Here is a 12,810-nt window from a genome sequence, read left to right on the forward strand (position 1 = left end):
CTACTAAATAGAGTAAAGATCACACACTACAGTAAATCTGCTTATTTAAAAAGACTTTAGGATGTACTTATCTTATAAACCTTGGTACTTGAATGTCTCAAAAATCCTCACTGGGAATTCTTTCTTCCAGGGGTGCACTGCACACTAAAATTACACCTTCTATTTCCAATTAGCAACCCAGAAACAGGGGTGGATTAAAGGGTCAGGGCGCCCCTAGGCACAACAATAACGGCTGCCCCTCTGCCTAATTTTGTACTTCCATTAATTAGTTTTAATTCCTCATTTGATAATTGCCAATTTAAAAGAAATAAAGCCATGAACAATGACATTTAGTTTTCCTTTCAAATATGTATACATGTTTACTAGGTAGGACAGTTTACAGGGGTAGTTTGTGCATGTCCTACCCATTTACACTCAACTCATAATGGCGTATGGTACAATTTGCAGTTACTGGTAAATGTTAGGCAGTAACAGCACAAGCATCCAAGTGCCACCTCCATAACGTAATAGGCTCCAATTTGCTGGTCCTTGTACAATTGCAGCAATTTATCTGCAAGATTTAAAGTGGCAATACATTTTAGGGCAAAAACAACTTGTTTTTGCCTTAACACCAATTGCTACTTTAAATCTAGTAGCTATATTGCTGGAATCACTCTGGTTGTATTTGGCCAGAATGAGATTTTGTAGATAAGGAACTGTCTGATATGTACTGTACATGGATGTGCTGAGGATATTTGCCTGTGAGCTGTTTATTGTAAAGGGTAAAGGAAAGTCTCCATTCACAGTCCACATCTTGTAATTGTCTTCTTCCTTTTTCCTCATAGATTGTAAGCATTCAACAGCAGGGCCTCTTTATAACTGCTACTGACAAAGATGCAGAAACATAGACACTACTTGTTGACCAACAGAATCAGGAAATAAAATGTCACTATTCTTCCATTTTCAGTCTGCATGTTGTTCAATGTTGGAGTTGGCAAATCTACTGTGTCAGTGGACATTGCATCATATATTAAGCAGAATATTTTTTTCATATTGTATATGCTATTTGCTGCAAGAATCATTAAATGAAAATTATAATGTTCATTACAAGTGGGTAGTCAAATTACTGTATATATAAATGTTAAATAAATTGCAATATATATTTACATATGGTTTCCTGCAAAATATGCCATTGGACATCACACAATGAAGCCAAAGGACACAACACTTGTAACAGAATTTGTTCTCTCTGGTCTTTCCCCTGACCCAAACCTTCAGCTTCCTCTCTTTCTCCTCTGCTTATCAGTGTACCTGGTAACATTATTGGGTAATCTTATGATCATTGTGATAATTAAAGTGACTCCAGGCCTGCAAACACCAATGTACTTTTTCCTCATGAATTTATCCTTTATAGACATGTTCTATTCATCAACTATTACACCCAACATTATGGCCAACATTCTCTCTGTAAACAAGACAATTTCCATCACTGCTTGTGCTACACAAATGTTTCTCTTCATTGACTTAGTTGGCTCTGAAGGGATATTACTTGCTATAATGGCCTATGACCGATACGCAGCCATATGTAAGCCTTTGTATTATACCACACTTATCAGCAATGCAAGATGTTTTCAACTTGTTTGCTCAGCATATACTGCAGGATTTCTTACCTCATTAATACACACATATTTTGCATTTATCTTACCATTCTGTGGGGCAAATCATATAAATCATTTCTACTGCGATATCAACCCCATCTTAAAGCTGTCATGCAAAGATACATTACTTAATGAGATTTTCTTATATATTTTTGCTGGTTCTATTGAAGTGGGAGCTTTCTTATTTATACTAATATCATATGCCCATATTTTATTGCCATTAGTTAGGATTGGCTCTTCTAGAGGTTGGCACAAATCTCTTTCCACCTGTAGCTCTCACTTTACTTGCGTAGCCTTGTTCTATTGCCCAGCTCTCTTCATGTATTTACGTCCAACTTCTGCATTTGCAGTGGACCAGGACTGGGTGCTGTCTCTGTTCTATACAGTGATCATACCAATGTTGAATCCCATCATCTACAGCCTGAGAAACCAAGATGTAAAACAAGCTGTGTCAAAGCTGAGATTCACCAGTATTTTGTTGAATTTTAAATAATTTTTGTTGAGTTTTTTTTTACAAACAACAAAAATAACGGCAAAAAGGAGTAGATCAAGACGTCATCTATGACAACAATTGTATGCAAGAGATTCAACTGAAATGTGTTTACTTATTCTAGGGTCAACGCTGTACTTGTAGAGGCAGGGAGATGAAGAAGGGGGGAAGGAGAAGGAAGGGGGTATATGTTTAGTGTGAAGAAATAGGGGTGAGGAAACTGCGGCTGTCCAAGGTGACAAATTATTTAATTTTCCTACAGGTTTAGCCTGAAACCTCATTGTGTGAAATCTATGGAGATTATAGTGCGTGTTGCAAAATAGGCTGGGGCATTCATGGAGAATACTGGTGATGTATTCAAAGTGGTGTGTCTGCCAAATGGTGTTGCACAGGATGGTGGACATAGAAGATTCTGGTAAAATCCACAGTCGTGGATTAACTCTTGCTGAACATCGATAGGATTTCTTGCAGTCATTTTGTCACATAAAGATAAACTAATTATGCAATAAGATTTCCAACTATTTGTGGTAGTATTAACACTTATTCAATATCATTATTTTTGTTGTCATGCATTAATACCTGTAAGTGAGGTAGAACCATTGGTACACGTGCCCACAAGTATGCCCAGTAGAGGACCAGTCAGACACCAAAGTAAGTAGGGAAGCCCAAGCTCAGCTGACTGCATGCTTGCTGTATACAACTCAAAACTGTCATTCATACAAATTGGTTAAATCCGTGATTTTACAAATTTGTCTGAATGACAGGTTTTGCCCATTTTCCTGTGCTTGGCAGGAAATGGTCATTGTCATTTACTCTCATATATTACCAGATTTTCATTCCAACCAGCCAGATCTGAGAGATGATCTTCCAGATAATTGTATATAGTGTATGACCAGCTTTAGTACAGCAGAGACACAAAGGACAGCTGTTAAGTCTGCTGTGCTAGTGAGCTATCCACAGCAGCACCTAGCTCCAGCACATTGGACTGGCTACTAAGAAAGTTTTAAGCATTTATTCTATACATGCTGCAGCATATTGAACAAGCGTGCACTGATTTATTGGTTGCTAAGAAAGTTAGGAGTATAAACATGTTTTTTTATGCCATTTTTTATTTTTATTTTACACTAGCTGTTCTACTCATTCTTCTCACGGGAGTTTCTGATTTTCACGGTTGTAAATATAAATGAGTGTTTAAAATTTGGTAAATCTATAGAAATGTAAATCTCAGACGTCTTAATGTAAGTAAATATTAAACCATGGTTCTTGTCGTTACTCAAGGAGCATCCGTAGCAGATATGGTAAAAAGTGACAGGACCATTTTTGTAGTTTATGAAATACTACACACTGGAGGTGCCATCCAAATTTTGATCCAATTGTCCATTTTGGCGTTATCGTTCATGCAACGCAAGCCACGTATCAGTAATGACGTCATTATATCAATCCCTTGTTCATCCCCTTAGGGGAGGTTTATTAAAATCCTAATTACAGTATGTAGTTTTCCTATTTCCCACCTGAAGAATGCCTATGTTAAATTTCAGCTTCCTAACATATGTTGAAGTAAGAGAATTAGTGATGAGTCAGTGAGTGAGTGAGTGAGTGAGTGAGTGAGGCCTTTTGCATTTATATATATAGATAAATTTATTAAAGCTCAAAGGGTGGGATGTACTAAAAAAACATTGCCGCCCATCGTCGCGATGCTAATCACATATGTACTTACATATGTGATTAGCATTGCGTAGGACAGCTCTTTCCGATAAGAGCTATCCTTCGCGAACTCTGGCGGCTACCTGACTTCTTGGTTTTGGTCCCAGGAGTCATTCTGTGCATGCAGAATGCAAGTGACAAGGGCGGCCGCGGAGCATGCGATCCGATCGGATCCCTCACACCAGCGCTGTGGAGAGAAGCCCATAGACTTCTATGGGACATCACCAGCAAAAGCTGTCAATCCCCTCCGCGGCACTGTCCTGGCTTCCGGGGATTAGTGCATTTGGAAAATGTGGTAAACGGGGGTTTACTGCATTTTCTGTTTAGTACATCCTGGCCAAAGAGAGATTAAATTGTGTGAAATAAAGTACTAGCTAATCAGCTTCTGCCGTATGTTTTACAGGCTGTATTTAACAAATAACAGTTAGGAGTTGACTGGTTGGTACTGTCCCACATTGCAGACTGTTAACTAAACTTGAAAGCATGGGATTGGATTCTAAGATGGTTGAATATATAAGATCTTGGTTGCAGGACAGAAAACAGAGAGTTGTAGTAAATGGAGGAAGTTGTTACAAGTGGAGTACCCCAAGGATATGTACTTGGATCAGTGATTTTTAATATCTTTATTTGTGACATTACAAATGATATTGAAGGGAAAGTACTGTATGCCTTTTTGCAAATGATACAAAGATATGCAATAGGGTAGACACACCAGGAGGGGTAAAACAAATGATTGAGGCTCTAGGTAGACTATGGGAATGGTCAAGAGTGTGGCAATTACAGTTTAATGCCAAAGAATACAAGTCATGCACTTTGTTTAAAAAAACCCAAAGGCTAAATATAGTTTGGCACAATATTGGAAACGTCTGAGGAAGAAAGGGATCTAGGAGTCACTATTTCAGGTGACTTAAAGGCAGGTAAGCAATGTAACAAAGCAATGAGGACAGCAAGTCAGATGCTTGGTTGCATAGGGAGAGTAATCAGCAGCAGAAAGAAAGAATAAAAAATGCCACTGTATAGGTCATTGGTACAGCCTCATCTAGAATACTGTATCTAGTTCTGGAGGCCTTATCTTCAGAAAGAGTTTGGAGCAGAGAAGAGAAAGGGCAGGGACATGATAGAAACTTTCAGAGATATCAAGGGTTTAAAATAAGTGACAGGAGGGAGACATTTTTTCAATGGAAGAGAAGTATTAGAACACAAGGACATACAATGAAACTAGAGGGAGATCGGTTCAGGGGAGATGTAAGGAATAATGACTTCACAGAAAGGGTAGTGGACAAGTGGAATAGCCTCCAATCAGAGGTGGTAGAGGCTAAAGGTGTGTACACACAGTGAGATAAATCTGTAAGATTTTGATTATATAGTCAAAATGTTATGGAAAGTTAGTGCATATCTCAAGGTGTTAGGCAGCTTGCGATACAGATTCGATCCCGATGGGATCGGTATCATAAGGCTAGATAGACTGTGCAGGCAAGTCAATCTTGACTATCTAATGTACTATCTAGTACAAAGTAGAGATGAGCAGTTTTGGTTTTACTCGGATTTACTCGGTTCACAAAACGGCATCTTATTGGCTCACGGATGTCACGTGTTTTGGATAGCCAATAGAAAAAATCCGGATAAAACCGAACTGGCGTTAATTCTGGCGTTACATCCGAACCCGCTCATCTCTAGTACAAAGTATAGTCAGAATTGGCACTTAGTCAAAATCGTACATAGACAAAATCTCATGTATAGATAGTAAAAATCTGTACTATCTGTGCTATCTGGGCTCTGGGGGAGTTCAAGGGAAATCGCATAGTTAAAATCGGCCATAGCAAGGATCTCACTGTATGTACACACCTTTAGACAGTAGAGCAATTTAAACATGGATGGGCTGGGCATAAGGATAGTTACAAAGAAATAAGGATCAAATAGGGTTTGAGGTAACAATATGGTTAAAAAAGGGGCAGACTAGTTGGGCCAAGTCATTCTAATCTGCCGTCAAATGCTATGTTTCTGTTACTTTATCTCTCAAAATGTTATCACTCTCCAAGCTTTGATAAATACCCCCCTTAGCAACCACTATGCATGCATAGGACTCTACTATTCTATATATGTTATACCAATTTAAAAATAAAAAAAATCTCTGATCCTAATTCATACATATTTATACTGATAATTAAAACTTTGTGCACCAAGGAATACAAATTCTAACAATTCTAAACAGCTAGGCAGATAATGTGCTCTCTGCCATTGGGCCTAATTCAGACCTGATCGCTAGAGTGCATTTTTTGCATCCCTGCGATCAGGTAGTCGCCGCCCACAGGGGGAGGGGGAAATCGCTGTGCAGGGGTGCGATCGCATGTGCAGAGAGCTGCACAACCAAAGTGTGTGCAGTCTCTGCACAGCCCAGGACTTACTCAGCCTCTGCGATGATTGGTGCCGGAGCTGACGTCGGGAATCCTCCCTCCAAACGCCTGGATCCTCCTGCGTTTTTCCAGACACTCCTCTAAAATGGCCAGTTGCCACCCACAAATGGCCTCTTCCTGTCAGTCACCTTGCGATCGCCCATTCGATCACTTTGTTCGCACCATCCCGATGCTGCCCGGCGCTCCCCGTCACTGCGGACCGACGTGCCTACGCATTGCGGTGCATACGTATGTGCAATTCAGACCCGATCGCCCGCTGTGCGAAAACGCACAGCATCGAACGGGTCTTAATTAGGCCCATTATCCGTAGATGCAGCAAAGCAGTTAGTACATTACATACAGGAGAAGCACAGGTATTTACACGTTAAATTAATTGTAAAATATGGCAATCATTTATGTTAATTAATAGGCACTTTGAAAGCTTAGTTCGCTGAAATGCATTGGAAGTTGATAGTAATGACAAGTGCTTTTAGTAAAATATTTATTGCACCTTTTTGGACGTTAAGAACATACTGTAATTGTTCACAGACTACTATGAAAATGGCCAGGGACTAACATTATGCAAAACAAGTGCATGAGTTGCCAAACACTGCATTTACCAATTATTTATTTTCTAGCTTAAAATATTTTATTGAAACAATATTGTTTTTGCAGTGTTATAGAAATAAAAATAGCAAAAAAATAGTATTAATACAAAAACTCTGGTAAATGGAGCAACTGGTTAGTACAAACTTTATTTAATAAACTGATTTCCCAGCCCCTTCAAATTCATGTCAACAAAGGTCTACTGTATAAACACCACTTTATAGCTGTTTATAACTTGTCTTTAATCTCTTTGATGGCATCTTGAAGAATCCAGTGACATGGTTGATGAAAGTGTTAGGGTTCTTCAGTTAGCTCATGAAAGATGCTATTGCATGACGACCCAGCATCATTTTCAACAAATTGGTATACTTTTTTTTAACTGTTATTATGAATTCTTTCTCAGTACATCAACACTGGGTGTGTGTGTGTGTGTGTGTGTGTGTGTGTGTGTGTGTGTGTGTGTGTGTGTGTGTGTGTGTGTGTGTGTGTGGCTGTGTGTTTGGGTGTTATTTAATAACCAGCAGTGTCCATATGCAATGTTCGGCAAAGCACATTTCTAGGAATTATGGTGCAGCAACAGTGTACATACAGTAGGGCCTTATTCAGCTTCAATTGCAGTTTTGCTAATTTAGCAAAACTGCAACTGCTGACAATCGCATGCTGGGGGCTGCCCAGAAGAGGCATGCTAATGGCCACCAGCGATGCAATCACAATTCAATTGCGATCGCATTGCTGTACCTGCAAAATAAGTGATGCCCCATGCCCGAGCAGCCTGGCTGCAAAGGCAGGCACAGCACGGCCATCTTACCTTTTTGCGCCGGCTGCGTGTGATGTAACATGGCCGCCCTGAAAATGGTCCAGACATGCCTCTGTTCCCATCACCACACCCCCAGAATGATGCATCACCGCCCACGGCCTCCTCGCAAACGCCTCTGCCTGTCAATCAGGCAGAGGCATTCGCATCAGTGCGATGCAATCACATTGGTCGGCCCGTGCACGTGCAAAATGGGCCCTGTGTGTGCACACTGGGCAAAAAAATCAGCCACATGCTATCGCATCACTAAAGCGATGCAAGCTGCGTAAGGCCTTTATTCCTTTGCACTTGCATAGGGTTTAAGGAAAAATTTGTAACGTTGGAGTTTGAAAGATTCCAAAATTCCGGACATGGGCGCGAATAGAAGTGTTCATGAAGAGCTCGTAATAAACCAATAACTGTAGATTTTTCAGTGCACAGAATACCACTTCTTAGGGTGAATAACCTTATATTGATAGAATTATGGGGGTAATTCCAAGTTGATCGCAGCAGGATTTTTGATAGCAATTGGGCAAAACCATGTGCACTGCAGGGGAGGCAGATATAACATGTGCAGAAAGAGTTAGATTTGGGTGGGTTATTTTATTTCTGTGCAGGGTAAATACTGGCTGCTTTATTTTTACACTGCAAATTAGATTGCAGATTTAACACACCACACCCAAATCTAACTCTCTCTGCACATGTTATATCTGCCTCCCCTGCAGTGCACATGGTTTTGCCCAATTGCTAAGAAAAATCCTGCTGCGATCAACTTGGAATTACCCCCTATGTTTCAATCTTTCCTTTTTGCATGAACAACAATGGTTAGAGGGGACAGAACACGTGGGTATGCTTCATGACTGGAAGAGTGGGCTCTAGGATGTGGAAAGACAACACTTTTCCCATTTCTTATTTCTATCTGTTGTTGACTGGCAAGCTCATGCTGCAGGTTTTCTAAGTTTGTCTTTTTCTCTAAAAGCAGTCCTCATATATTCAGCCATGCATCCAAGATACAGAAGGCACCGCACAAATACTTTTTTTTTTTTTGCTGAGTTTTTTCCCATTTTTACAACCTGCTATGCATTATTTTTTTACCTGTGTCAAAATAAGAATAAATTATAACATAACTTAAAAAAATACTTTACACTGTTTTAATAATGTATATAATCGCATTACAGTATATTAAAATTAGAGATGTGCACCGGAAATTTTTCGGGTTTTGTGTTATGGTTTTGGATTCGGTTCCGCGGCCGTGTTTTGGATTCGGACGCGTTTTGGCAAAACCTCCCTGAAAATTTTTTGTCGGATTCGGGTGTGTTTTGGATTCGGGTGTTTTTTTACAAAAAACCCTCAAAAACAGCTTAAATCATAGAATTTGGGGGTCATTTTGATCCCATAGTATTATTAACCTCAATAACCATAATTCCCACTCATTTCCAGTCTATTCTGAACACCTCACACCTCACAATATTATTTTTAGTCCTAAAAGTTGCACCGAGGTTGCTGTATGACTAAGCTAAGCGACCCAAGTGGCCGGCACAAACACCTGGCCCATCTAGAAGTGGCACTGCAGTGTCAGACAGGATGGCACTTCAAAAAATAGTCCCCAAACAGCACATGATGCAAAGAAAAAAAGAGGTGCAATGAGGTAGCTGTGTGACTAAGCTAAGCGACCCAAGTGGCCGACACAAACACCTGGCCCATCTAGGAGTGGCACTGTAGTGTCAGACAGGATGGCAGATTTAAAAAATAGTCCCCAAACAGCACATGATGCAAAGAAAAAAAGAGGTGCAATGAGGTAGCTGTGTGACTAAGCTAAGCAACCCAAGTGGCCAACACAAACACCTGGCTCATCTAGGAGTGGCACTGCAGTGTCAGACAGGATGGCAGATTTAAAAAATAGTCCCCAAACAGCACATGATGCAAAAAAAAAAAAAAAAGAGGTGCAATGAGGTAGCTGTGTGACTAAGCTAAGCAACCCAAGTGGCCGACACAAACACCTGGCCCATCTAGGAGTGGCACTGTAGTGTCAGACAGGATGGCAGATTTAAAAAATAGTCCCCAAACAGCACATGATGCAAAGAAAAAAAGAGGTGCAATGAGGTAGCTGTGTGACTAAGCTAAGCGACCCAAGTGGCCGACACAAACACCTGGCCCATCTAGGAGTGGCACTGCAGTGTCAGACAGGTTGGCAGATTTAAAAAATAGTCCCCAAATAGCACATGCAGCACACATATGGATAGAATACTTGACGACACCGATGTAGAGCAATGGACTACTGTACCGTACTGCTATATATATACTGGTGGTCAGCAAAATTATGCACTGTCCTCCTACTATATACTGCGCACAACTAAAATGCAGCACAGGTATGGATGGATAGTATACTTGATGACACAGAGGTAGAGCAATGGACTACTGTACCGTACTGCTATATATATACTGGTGGTCAGCAAAATTCTGCACTGTCCTCCAACTATATACTGCGCACAACTAAAATGCACAGGTATGGATGTATAGTATACTTGACGACACAGAGGTAGAGCAATGGACTACTGTACCGTACTGCTATATATATACTGGAGGTCAGCAAAATTCTGCACTGTCCTCCTACTATATACTGCGCACAACTAAAATGCAGCACAGGTATGGATGGAAGGTATACTTGACGACACAGAGGTAGAGCAATGGACTACTGTATCGTACTGCTATATATATATACTGGTGGTCAGCAAAATTCTGCACTGTCCTCCTACTATATACTGCGCACAACTAAAATGCAGCACAGGTATGGATGGATAGTATACTTGACGACACAGAGGTAGAGCAATGGACTACTGTACCGTACTGCTATATATATACTGGTGGTCAGCAAAATTCTGCACTGTCCTCCTACTATATACTGCGCACAACTAAAATGCAGCACAGGTATGAATGGATAGTATACTTGACGACACAGAGGTAGAGCAATGGACTACTGTACCATACTGCTATATATATATATACTGGTGGTCAGCAAAATTCTGCACTGTCCTCCTACTATATACTGCGCACAACTAAAATGCAGCACAGGTATGGATGGATAGTATACTTGACGACACAGAAGTAGAGCAATGGACTACTGTACGGTACTGTTAGGAAAGATTTTTAGGATAGGCCCTAGATGGCGCAAATAATCAATGGTACAAAAATTTACCCGTGTGGGTTAAAGTCCGTTCTTTTTTTCATACAGGAGAGTTCATACGAAAGTACGTTGTCCAGGAGATAATGTATGAAAAAAAACACAATGCAAACACAAATGTTCAATAACACTCCTTGTAGAAGCTCAAAGGGTAAATTATCCACCCAGGCTCCTTCAGCTTTTCCAATATTTGGGATGTGCAATTCTATTTGTAAGGTTCACCTCAGTGATTCACATAGAAGTGCTGATCACATGTGTGCTTACTTCTAAAAAGTTGGAATAACTCCCATCAAGGTTCTTTCACCCTTATAAAAGTGGTATCCAAGGACCATATACAGTCATACACCCATATTCATATCTCTAGATGTACAGGATGCTCACATATAAGCTTACTTCAGATTGCAGTGTACTTTCATATAACCTCCACCAAAATGTATTGTGTCCAATGTTGCCAACTTCTGTATCTACACAACGAGGCTGAAGTTAGCTTCTTATTCGGCCAGCTTCTTAGAAGCTGGCCGAATAAGAAGCTAACTTCAGCCTCATTGTGTCTTTGTACTTCATGACATAGATCAGTTCTCTACATTCAGCTTACTAGATACAGAAGTTGGCAACATTGGACACAACACATTTTGGTGGAGGTGACGAGTTGCAGGAGAGGAGGTGACGGTGACCGGCAGTGAGTAAACTGAAGGAATAAAAGAGGCCCACATTTGGACACGTTGAAAGAAACCGTTATATGAAAGTACACTGCATCCTGAAGTAAGCTTATATTTGAGCATCCTGTACATCTAGAGATTTGAATATGGGTGTATGACTGTATATGGTCCTTGGATACCACTTTTATAAGGGTGAAAGAAACCTTGATGGGAGTTATTCCAACTTTTTAGAAGTAAGCACACATGTGAGCAGCACTTCTATGTGAATCACTGAGGTGAAGCTTACAAATAGAATTGCACATCCCAAATATTGGAATAGCCAAAGGAGCCTGGGTGGATATTTTACCCTTTGAGCCTCTACAAGGAGTGTTATTGAACATTTGTGTTTGCATTGTTTTGTTTTTTTTTTCCATACATTATCTCCTGGACAACGGACTTTCGTATGAACTCTCCTGTATGAAAAAAAGAACGGACTTTAACCCACACCGGTAAATTTTTTATACCATTGATTATTTGCGCCATCTAGTGCCTATCCTAAAAATCTTTCCTAACATTTATTCACAGTGTGTAAGGTGACACACCTGGGTAAACCTTGGGTTGGCTGCATTTGTGCGCAGGGATATATCTTAAATTTTTGTTCTACTGTACCGTACTGCTATATATATACTGGTGGTCAGCAAAATTCTGCAGTGTCCTCCTACTATATACTACAATGCAGCACAGACATGGAGCGTTTTTCAGGCAGAGAACGTAGATATTTGCAGCACACTGAGCACAGATATTTGCAGCACACTGAGCACAGATATTTGCAGCACACTGAACACAGAAACTGAGAGAACGCTGCACGTCCTCTCGCTATCATCTCCAATGCACGAGTGAAAATGGTGGCGATACGCGGCTCCTTATATAGAATACGAATCTCGCGAGAATCCGACAGTGGGATGATGATGTTCGGGCGCGCTCGGGTTAACCGAGCAAGGCGGGAAGATTCGAGTCTGCCTCGAAACTGTGTAAAATGGGTGAAGTTCGGTGGGGTTCGGATCCCGAGGAACCGAACCCGCTCATCTCTAATTAAAACTATTATTAGTAATACAAAACTGTATTTAGTAAACTAATTTTAATAAATATTGGCTATGAACAATTCAATGCCTACGAGAGTCAGTGTCCATATTAGTCCATGACCATCCATTTTAATAACTGCATTATTGTTTTGTCTATCTCTATATAATGTATTTCTGGGATGCGGTCAATTTACCTACAATCAAAATCCCTACAACCATTGACCTACGGTCAAAATCCCGACAAGGTCAAAATCCTGACATGGTCAAAATACCAACATTTAAAATA

The 12,810-nt window shown here is 40.3% G+C and overlaps 2 protein-coding genes across 2 annotated transcripts in view; both read left to right on the plus strand.

The window, feature by feature from the left end:
- The window catches only part of LOC134932152 (proto-oncogene Mas-like), a 240,962-nt gene that overhangs the window by 123,294 nt on the left and 104,858 nt on the right, over positions 1 to 12,810 (plus strand). The window lies entirely within an intron of this gene.
- Positions 1,186 to 2,130, plus strand: LOC134934556 (olfactory receptor 5AR1-like). The gene has a single exon (XM_063929973.1). The coding sequence runs from the start codon at positions 1,186 to 1,188 to the stop codon at positions 2,128 to 2,130; it is 945 nt and encodes a 314-aa protein (XP_063786043.1).

Source organism: Pseudophryne corroboree, chromosome 6, assembly GCF_028390025.1.
Source record: "Pseudophryne corroboree isolate aPseCor3 chromosome 6, aPseCor3.hap2, whole genome shotgun sequence".
Lineage (NCBI taxonomy): Eukaryota > Metazoa > Chordata > Amphibia > Anura > Myobatrachidae > Pseudophryne > Pseudophryne corroboree.

Bases quoted from the DNA above. Each gene is read 5' to 3' on its own strand.
- LOC134934556 (XM_063929973.1), top strand. From the start codon at position 1,186: ATGAAGCCAAAGGACACAACACTTGTAACAGAATTTGTTCTCTCTGGT.